The sequence below is a fragment of the Podarcis raffonei genome, chromosome 15, assembly GCF_027172205.1.
Source record: "Podarcis raffonei isolate rPodRaf1 chromosome 15, rPodRaf1.pri, whole genome shotgun sequence".
Lineage (NCBI taxonomy): Eukaryota > Metazoa > Chordata > Lepidosauria > Squamata > Lacertidae > Podarcis > Podarcis raffonei.
Window position 1 is genome coordinate 12975401 of NC_070616.1, and position 10240 is coordinate 12985640.

At 47.1% G+C, this 10240-nt stretch overlaps 1 protein-coding gene across 1 annotated transcript in view; it reads right to left on the reverse strand.

Annotated features, from left to right (window-relative positions):
* The window catches only part of P2RX1 (purinergic receptor P2X 1), a 30138-nt gene extending 20449 nt beyond the window's left edge, over positions 1–9689 (reverse strand). The window contains exon 1 of the mRNA XM_053367912.1: positions 9398–9689. Within this exon, the coding sequence (XP_053223887.1) occupies positions 9398–9534 (137 nt within the window). The 5' untranslated portion in view covers positions 9535–9689. The remainder of the gene's footprint in view (positions 1–9397) is intronic.
* Between the last annotated feature and the right edge of the window lie 551 nt (positions 9690–10240).

Consider the following 10240-nt stretch of genomic DNA (forward strand, 5'->3'; position numbering starts at 1 on the left):
TTGAAGGGGAAATCAAAGACCATCACTGAGCAGGGGTGGGGGGAAGCGGCCCACTCCATACCCTCCAACATTTCTCCGATGAAAATAAGGACGTCCCATTCCATAATGATAATCTTACTATTTATACCCCACACATCTTATTGGGTTGCCCCAGCACTCTGGGAAGCTTCTAACATATATAAAGACATAATAAAACATTAAGTAATTTTTAAAAAACCCTTCCCTATACAGGATTGCCTTCAGAAGGCTCGGAGGTTGGATGACTCCATAACCTCCAATGGACATCCTAAGGAAAAGTGGGACATTCCGGGATCAAATCAGAAACCGGGACAGCTTCTCTAAATCAGGGACATCCATGGAAAATAGGGAAACTAGGAGGGTCTGTTACTGTGAATGATACTGGATGGGTGCAGAGCCCAGCAGCAACCGCCATTTCCTCCCTAGGGCTGAGGGGAGACCAGCCTCCTATTTTTCAATCTTGTAGAGGCAGCATTGAGGGGAGGAGGAGGAGGAGGAGGAGGAAGAAGAAGAAGAAGAAGAAGAAGAAGAAGAAGAAGAAGAAGAAGAAGAGTAGTAGTAGTAGTAGTAGTAGTAGTTTGGATTTGATATCCCGCTTTATCACTAACCTAAGGAGCCTCAAAGCAGCTAACAATCTCCTTTCCCTTCCTCCCCCATAACAAACACTCTGAGGTGAGTGAGGCTGAGAGACTTCAGAGAAGTGTGACTGGCCCAAGCAGTTGCATATGGAGGAGCGGAGATGTGAACCCGGTTCACCAGATTACAAGTCTACTGCTTTTAACCTCTACACCACACTGGCTCTCAGAGAATCATAGAACTGTAGAGTTGGAAGGGACCCAAGGGTCATCTAGTCCAACCCCGTGCAATGCAGCAATCTCAGCTAAAGCATCCATGACAGGTGGCCACCCAACCTCTGCTTAAAAGCCTCCCATGAAGTCCGCAACCTTCAAAGGGAGTCCGTTCCGCTGTCAAACAGCTCTGACAGTCAGAAAGATTTTCCCGATGTTTTGTTGGCATCTCGTTTCTAAAGATGGAGCAAGCTAGTTTTCCGCTGCTCCAGAGGGGAGGCCCTGAACCAATGTATTCCAATAGCATGAAAGGAGATTCTGACTCAACATTAGGAAGGATTTTCTGACGGTAAGAGCTGTTTGACAGTTGACTGGACTCCCTCAGAAGGATGGTGCGCTCTCCTTCCTTGGAGGTTTTGAACCAGAGGTTGGATGGTCATCTGTCATGGATACTTTAGCTGAGATTCCTGCATTGCAGGGGGTTGGACTAGATGACCCTCAGGGTCCCTTCCAACTCTACAATTCCATGATTCTATGAAATGGAGGCCTGAAGCTCCAACTGTTTACACTCTACCAAGGACAGTCCTGGCCCCTAAACCTGTGAAGTCTTGAGATCTGGGCCTGTTCTGTTAAGGTAGCAGAGCAATCGCTTTTTGTGAGGGCGCAGACCATGCAGCCACTGGCATGGCCCCCAGTTTGCAAACCCGGAGAGCTGCTGTCAGATAGTGTTGATAATACTGAGCTAGATGGACCAATGGCTAGTATAGAACCAGATTACGAGTCTGCCGTTCTTAACCACTACACCACACTGGCTCTCGAGGATGCTGAGGAGGAGGCGGATCTGGCATTCAAGGAGCAAGCTGCAGCTGTTGCAGTGGGTGATGCACCAGATCCGCTGCTGCTGTGAATCCTGCCGCTGCCTAAGGCCGCTGCCTCATGTTGCCTCATGGGTGGACCGCCCCTTATCGCACTACAATATTTTCATGTGATACGGCACATCTAGTGTGGGGTAACAGTTAAGAGTGCTGGATCTGGCAGACCAGGGTTCAAATCCTGGTTCTGCCATGAAGCTCACTGGGTGACTTTGGGCCAGTCACTGCCTCTCAGTGAGAGCCAGTGTGGTGTAGTGGTTAAGAGCGGTAGTCACCTAATCTGGGGAACCGGGTTCGCGTCTCCGCTCCTCCACATGCAGCTGCTGGGTGACCTTGGGCCAGTCATACTTCTCTGAAGTCTCTCAGCCCCACTCACCTCACAGAGTGTTTGTTGTGGGGGAGGAAGGGAAAGGAGATTGGTAGCCGCTTTGAGACTCCTGAAGGGGAGTGAAAGGCGGGATATCAAATCCAAACTCTTCTTCTTCTTCTTCTTCTCAGCTAAACCTATCTCACAGAGTTGTTGTGGCGATTAGATGAGGAGCGGGAGAACCACATACATCACATTTATTACAAATAAATAAAACAATAGAATGTACCGTATTTTTCCGTGTATAAAATGCCCCCGTGTATGAGACAACACCTATTTTTTCGAACCCAAAATTAAGAAATCAATGTTTTTTGGGGGGAGATCACCCTTGAGTTGTTGAGCCTTTTTGGGCGAGGTCGCCCCAAAGTTGTTGAGGAGGTAGCTTCTTCACAGCAGTCTTATACACAGAAAAACACGGTAATCACTGGGGCTAGTATACAAGCTCTCCACAGATTTGTCTATCACTATATTTTCTGGGAGAAATGCCATTGTTGAAATCTACACTGCGGGAAGAAGTCCTTTCTTTTGCCTGTCCTGATTCTTCCAACACTCCCCTGCATCAGATAGTCCCCTGAGCTAATGCAAAGGGCAAGAAACTACATTCTGTTCATTTTTTCCACACTGCCAACACATTGGTTTAACACGGAGGATATAAGGCGTCAGCGACAACAAGTGGATTATCATTCCCCTAGAAACTTAAATTTTACTCTTTTTATAAAGTATCATGTGTAGGGCTGGGAATTCCCAAATAAACACAAAAACCTTCCAGACATTCTCTGCTTGTAGCTGAACTGCCCTTTGCCCATCTCTCATGAAGCTGGGAATGAGAATCTGGCCAGCAAAGAGCCAGGGTATATTAATTTTAGTCTGTTCCGGAAAATAAGTTACGACGTTTATGCTGAGGAGCAGGCACGTCGCCAAGTTTCTGTCGAAAAGGCATCTTGGTGCATGAGCCAAGAAACACAGTCCGAACGATGCTAGGGTCTCTGGCTGCTCACAGCCCCATCATCATCTGAGACACCAAGGAAGGCACATTGCGCGGGGGGGGGGGACTCGATGATTTCTTGCATCCTCTCCAACTCTCCAGTTCTATGACTGTAGAGGAAAGGAAGACATTCACCACTGTGGCATGGCCTTCTTGGTGGTGGCATCCAGGCCATGACGTTTTCTGCCCCTGAATACTCCTCTATTGATTTATTCTTCTCTATCTTTTTTGGGCTGCCCCAGGCAGGGCAAGGAGCAGGAAACGGCTTGTGGGGCAGAGGAGGTATTTTGAAGGAGGCGGGAGGTTCTGACAGGGTCCTAGAGTCATCCCACTTCCTTCCCAAAGCCTATTTAGTTCTGTCCCAGCTTTGGGAAGGAGATGGGAGGGATTTAGGACCCTGCCAAAGCCCTCACGCCTCCTTTCTGAAGGCAGAGAAGCACTTACCAGGGGCCCAGTATACCTGAAGGAGTGTCTCCACCCCCATCATTCTGCCCGGACACTGAGGTCCAGCGCCAAGGGCCTTCTGGGGGTTCCCTCACTGCGAGAAGTAAAGCTACAGGGAACCAGGCAGAGGGCCTTCTCGGTGGTGGCACCCGCCCTGTGGAACACCCTCCCATCAGATGTCAAAGGGATAAACAACTACCTGACAATTAGAAGACATCTGAATGCAGCCCTGTTTAGGGAAGTTTTTAATGTGTGACATTTTAACGTATTTTTAATCTTTGTTGGAAGCTGCCCAGAGTGGCTGGGGTAAAAATTATATATTATTATTATTAAAATTATTATTGAGAAGGCACTCCCTTGGCTCGGTGCCCCAACCAGATGCCCCATTGTGGAAACTAGCAAACAGGATTTGAGTGCAAGAGCCCTCTCCCCAACAATAATAACAAAACAAAACAAAACAAAAAAGATAAAGGACCCCTGGACGGTTAAGTCCAGTCAAAGGCGACTATGAGGTGCAGCGCTCATCTTGCTTTCAGGCATGGGGAGCTAGCGTTTGTCCACAAACAGCTTTCCGGGTCCTGTGGCCAGCATGGCTAAACCTCTTCTCGTGTAACAGGACACCATGATGGAAGTCAGAGCGCACAGAAACGCCGTTTACCTTTCCACCACAGCGGTACCTATTTATCTACTTGCGCTAGTGTGCTTTTGAACTGCTATGTTGGCAGGAGCTGGGACAGAGCAATGGCAGCTCATCCCATCGCGGGGATTCAAACCGCCGACCTTCTGATCAGCAAGCCCAAAAGGCTCAGTGGTTTTAGACCACAGCACCACGCATGTCAACAGAACCAACACTTTGCTTGGTACCATTCACTCTGAAATATAGCAACAATGGAGAAAATTATGCACAATTTGAGACTTCTGCAAGAACTAGAACTTCCAGACACTATTTATACAATTTGACATTATTTTATTACATATACCACAGAACCATCATTTTCAAGACAAGCCACACCACAAGCTTTGCCCATCTGGAACTATATTATCTGATAATCAGATAACATTAATATTCTTTACTAGGACTTTGTTATTTTTCCCCATGTGCAGCTGTGCTCATTCTACACCCCTATTTTATAGCTTTGCTTTTCACCTTTTAATTTTGAACTGTTGTTCTAACCGTTCTCTCAGTTTTATATACGCTATAAAATGAATTTTTTTAAAAAAAGTTACAAAAAACAGCACCCCCAGTAACAGCATTTGATCACTGCATGACACAAGATGGACAGTGGTGAGTAAAAAAATAATAGGGACAGATGGTGCATGTTTTATTGCTGCATGCAAACATGGTTATTACAGAACCAGATTTGCTGCGAAGGGATCAGATTTACAGCAGATTTACACCTGTGCCTCTCCCAGAACAATCATTCGGAGGCCGAGTGGCCCTCAAGACCGCCTGAGTGGTTTCCTACTGCTTGAGAGTGTCGTTTCTAGGTTATCGGCAATCATCAATATTTATCTAGTGATTTAACACTCAGTTCTAGTGTTAGGAGGGAAGGAGAAAAGCTGTTCTCCATCCACTTTCCCTACTGAACAGAGTTGGACCATATGACCTTTTAGGTCCCTTCCAACTCTACAGTTCTATCATTTTCTATTATTCCAGGCTATTGCCTTTAAACCTTGCTGGTTGGCTTCTTCTAAGACATCTGGTTGACCACTGAGGGTCAAAACAGGACCCCGGACAAAATGAACTATTTGGTCTGATCCAGGAAGTCAGGTTGACTTCAGAGAGTTAGGGCTCATCCTGCTTGTCCTGTGCTTAGAAAGCACAGATTTCAGCGATTTCCCACTTAATCTGCACTTTCTTAGCATGGGTTCAAGGGGAGGGTCCAAGCGATTTTCCCCTCGCCCCATTCCTTTCCCAGGGAAAACCCACTCTTTGGTGCTCAATCGGAGCAAATGTCAATCTGGAGAAAACCCAGCTGATGTTTGCTCTGATTAAGCACTAAAGAGCGGTTTTCCCTAGGAGAAAGCAGCAGAACAAGAGAAAGTGTGGATGAGCTTTTAGACAAGCTATTTCCAACTTTTATATGGTTTTTAAATAGCTCATCTTGTATCCTGAGCAAATCTTACATATGATGGGGGAGAACTCAGCTACTGAATCACCCAAACCCACGTAGATAGGAAATGAATTAGTAGAGATGGATCAGAAATCCAGTTTGGTTTGCATTTCCATGTGAACCTACCTAATTCACAATTCCGCAAGCAATATGTGATGTGAAAGGGGCCATCTTTTGAAATTCGCACTTCACCAAGTGCAATTCTCCAGCCAAACAAAAACATGCATACTTGGGGAAAGTGTTCATCAGAAATGCATATATCGATGGAAAATGCATTAATAGTCAGCGGATCTCCACTTTACTATTATTTTTATTGTATGATTTTGTAAAATGCTCAGGGTTTTTTTAATGAAGTGTGGCATATACATATTCTTATAATGGAATTCTTCTTTGGCGATCCTTCATAGCTAAGTAAGATTGTCTTCCGTGAACACGGTCTTAGCCGTGAGTCTGTAAGTAACCGTGGAGGCCAAGTCTGGATCCACACGTCCTTCCACAGTTGGGACTTATAACTAAATTAAATTAAAGGTATCTGCTTAAAAAGAAAAAAACCACGGGCATGTTATGACCCATTTCTTTTAAATTACAAACTGATGCAGAAATGTGAAGAACTGAGCTTGAGATTGGGGGGGGGGGGAGAAATTGAGAGAAAGCGAAATTGACAAATTCGTTGATGCCTAATTAGGCACTAATCTAATGCCAGCAACCGTTCTTGGACTTGGGTTGCAAAACACTCCTGGAGATCTAAACACCCCAAAGCACGCTTAAATGTTTAATTGCAAAAGTTTTACAACTGTTGCTTTTCTGTTTGTCACTGTTTGGAATACGCATTGCTTTCTGAGAGTCCTGGAGGAGATCTCTGGAAGCTATCTTGTCTTCAGGAACCACACTGTCTGCCAGCAATCTCCTTTGTTCTTTCCTGGGAAGATGGGTAGAATAACAGAAGATCCATCTCCTTTCCACCCCTCCTTGGCAGCTCAGGACTTACAAATCACTAGGGATGGCGGCACCTGTCAATTCCACTTTTTCTCTGTTTCTCATTTTCCCAATCTTCAGCGCAGAACTCTTCCACAGAACTCTGGTCTTCCACTTTAAAAGCAAAGCAAGATTCTAGTCCTCATTGCACTGCACTAAGGAGGAACCTAGGAAGCTGTTCTATACTAGCCATTGGTCCATCTAGCTCAGTATTATCAACACTATCTGACAGCAGCTCTCCAGGTTTGCAAACTGGGGGTCTTTCCTAGCCGTGCCAGTGGCTGCAGGGTCCGCCCTCACAAAAAATGATTGCTCTGCTACCTTAACAAAACAGGCCCAGATCTCAAGACTTCACAGGTTTAGGGGCCAGGACTGTCCTTGGTAGAGTGTAAACAGTTGGAGCTTCAGGCCTCCATTTCATAGAATCATGGAATTGTAGAGTTGGAAGGGACCCTGAGGGTCATCTAGTCCAACCCCCTGCAATGCAGGAATCTCAGCTAAAGTATCCCTGACAGATGACCATCCAACCTCTGGTTCAAAACCTCCAAGGAAGGAGAGCGCACCACCTTCTGAGGGAGTCCAGTCGACTGTCAAACAGCTCTTACCGTCAGAAAATCCTTCCTAATATTGAGTCGGAATCTCCTTTCATGCTATTGGAACACATTGGTTTAGGGCCTCCCCTCTGGAGCAGCGGAAAACTAGCTTGTTCCATCTTTAGAAACGAGATGCCAACAAAACATCGGGAAAATCTTTCTGACTGTCAGAGCTGTTTGACAGCGGAACGGACTCCCTTTGAAGGTTGCGGACTTCATGGGAGGCTTTTAAGCAGAGGTTGGGTGGCCACCTGTCATGGATGCTTTAGCTGAGATTGCTACATTGCACGGGGTTGGACTAGATGACCCCTGGGGTCCCTTCCAACTCTACAATTCTATGATTCTCTGTAAGTACCCTCATGCCTAAAGTAGCCACAAGAGGCTGTGATGGCCATCAACCCAGAGGGCTTTAAAAGTGGATTAAACCAATTCATGGAGAACAAGGCTATCTCTGGCTATTCTTTGGGAGAGCCAGTGTGGTGCAGTGGTTAAGAGCAGTGGACTCGTAATCTGGTGAACCAGGTTCGCTTCCCCGCTCCTCCACATGCAGCTGCTGGGTGACCTTGGGCCAGTCACACTTCTCTCTGAAGTCTCTCAGCCTCACTCACCTCACAGAGTGTTTGTTGTGGGGGAGGAAGGGAAAGGAGAATGTTAACCGCTTTGAGACTCCTTCAGGTAGTGATAAAGCGGGATATCAAATCCAAACTCTTCTTCTTCTTCTCTTCCATGTCACAGCCATTTACTGAAGATGGCTATTATATCCAGGGGCATAGCTAGCTGCTCCGGCACATGGAGAGGTGGGGGTGGGGCGATCCACGCATGGGGGCACCGCGGCCATCTGCCCAGGGGGGTGCCTTGGCCATCCGTTTGGGACAGCGCAGGGCCCCAAGCCACCGCGTCACTCCCAGGAGAGACGTGTGGCGCGGGCATGCTGCAGACCAGGCCCCGCAGTAAGTGCCGCCCCCTGCGGTGTGCCATTTTGTAAAAAAAAACGCACCCAAGATGACACCCGGGGTGGCCCACATCCCCCGCACCACCCTTCCTAAGCCTCTGATTATATCATTGCATTGCATTTATGAACGGCTTTCCAGAAAACATCAACAATAAACACACAAAAAACACCAAAACAAACAAAACCTGACAGTGTTACAGCAATAAAATGCTTCCCTTGGTTGCAGAGTCTTGCGTGCCCTTTGGCTCAGACCGCAGGAATCCTTTTGGGCCAGGAGTGCCCAATGCTAGATCTCTGGCAAGATTAGCAGGCTGTCGTCCCCTGTGCCAATTTTGCACACTAGCGGAAGGGTTAACTGTCTCCTGTGCTTCCTGGCTGCCTCCTCCCTCTTCTCCCAGGGGAAGGGGCTGATAGGACTTCTGGAAGAGGGAGAAGCAGGGGCCTGTAACTTCGGACATGGCTTTTGGGACAGGAAGCCTCTGGAGGGCTGATGGCATCCCAGCTCCTGGCAAGCTATTTCTGGGTAGCTGTCCCTATTTTTCTTAACAGTTGGCTGACCGTTGATTTTTATTGCCATGTTTACTTTTGCGTTTTCGTGTGCGCAGAAAGGATATTTAGAAAGAGCTGGAAATGATTGATTGGCAGGCACCGGCTTGCCTCAATAAGACAGGATTTTTCAACACAACAAATAGCTGGGTGACCTTGGGCCAATCACTGGCTCTCAGCCTGGCCTACCTTGCAGGCCTGTTGGGAGGGTGGAGGGGGAGAGGGACAACGATACATGCCACTTTGAGCTGCTTAGAGGAAAGATGAGATATAAATGTAAATAAGAAGAACAAGCGGAACTTGCTACTATCCATTGAACCCATATGAGAGAAAACCCACGATGTTATTGATTAGTTCAACTAATTCCATTAATTAATTCATCAATCAGCTGGTTAAATGAAGAGAGTTAAATAGATTGGAGAGGGAGGTGCAATTGGCAAACGGCCTGATACTAACCTAGTTACAGTGGAATGTAGCAAACTGCCTTATACTGAGGATAAAGTGGAGCCTATTGGTCCATCCAGGTCAGTGAGCTACAGCCCTTTCCTTAAAAGTAAAGCAAGATTCTAGTCCTCATTATTCCAAATGAAGGGCTGGGAGGGAGTCTCTCCCAGTCCTTCCTGGAGAAGTCACTGGGGATCGAACCCAAAACCTTCTGCATGCAAGGCGGATAGATGCTCCACCACTGAACGATGGCCCCTTCCCACAAGCTGGTTGACCCAAACGATAGAAGATGCACTCACCCAATGATGTAGGCAAGGACCACCAGCTGTATCAGCCTGAAGGTGAGCCCCACCTTCTTGTTCCGCACCAAAACCATCCGTGGCGTGTCATATTCGAAAAGGAACGAGGACACTTTCTCCGAGAATTTGTGCCCCATGGATGAAACGCCGCCTTGGTCTCTGCCAACCGCTGCAGGTGAGAAACCTCTGGCTGCTTCTTCAGGCTTTGGTTCCCTGCAAGTCCTGGTGTGGTGTTTTCTTGCAACTCATCCACTTTACCTTCTGCCCTTCTGCCGGAGACGACACAGAGCTCTCTCTCATGGGTGTGAGCAGGTCACTTTACATCTCCTTAGATGGTCTGGGGGGTGGGAGGTGGGTGTGCTTTCGGAAGCAAATATAATAAACCAGCCTGCAACCACTGCCCAGGAAACCGTTGCACCCTAGAGGTTTGTGCTCCTCCAGATGGTCGCAGGAGGAAGTGAAAGAGCTGCGAAGAAGAAGGAGCTTGTGCAAACCTTCCAACTTTTCACGGGCTAAAATAGGAGAATGCTTGCAAGGTGCCAGCACTTTAGCCGAAAGTTCCTTGCCAAAGGTCCTCCTCTGTTACATTTTACTCTGCCTTCTGCACGCTGTAAATATTTGCTTTGCAGTAGCATTCCCTGTGCTGATTGAATAACCAAGAGGATGTTCCTTCTTTGACTTAGACACTTAAGAAAGAATTGTCCTGCAATAGGTTATCAACAGCTTAAAGAGCTAGAGTCAGGCTGGCGTATGATTATGAATCCCTCTTCTTCACCAAGGCTCAAGGTGGCTTACCCAAATCAAAGCAACACAGGTAAAACACAGGAAGCTGAAAACCTGTAA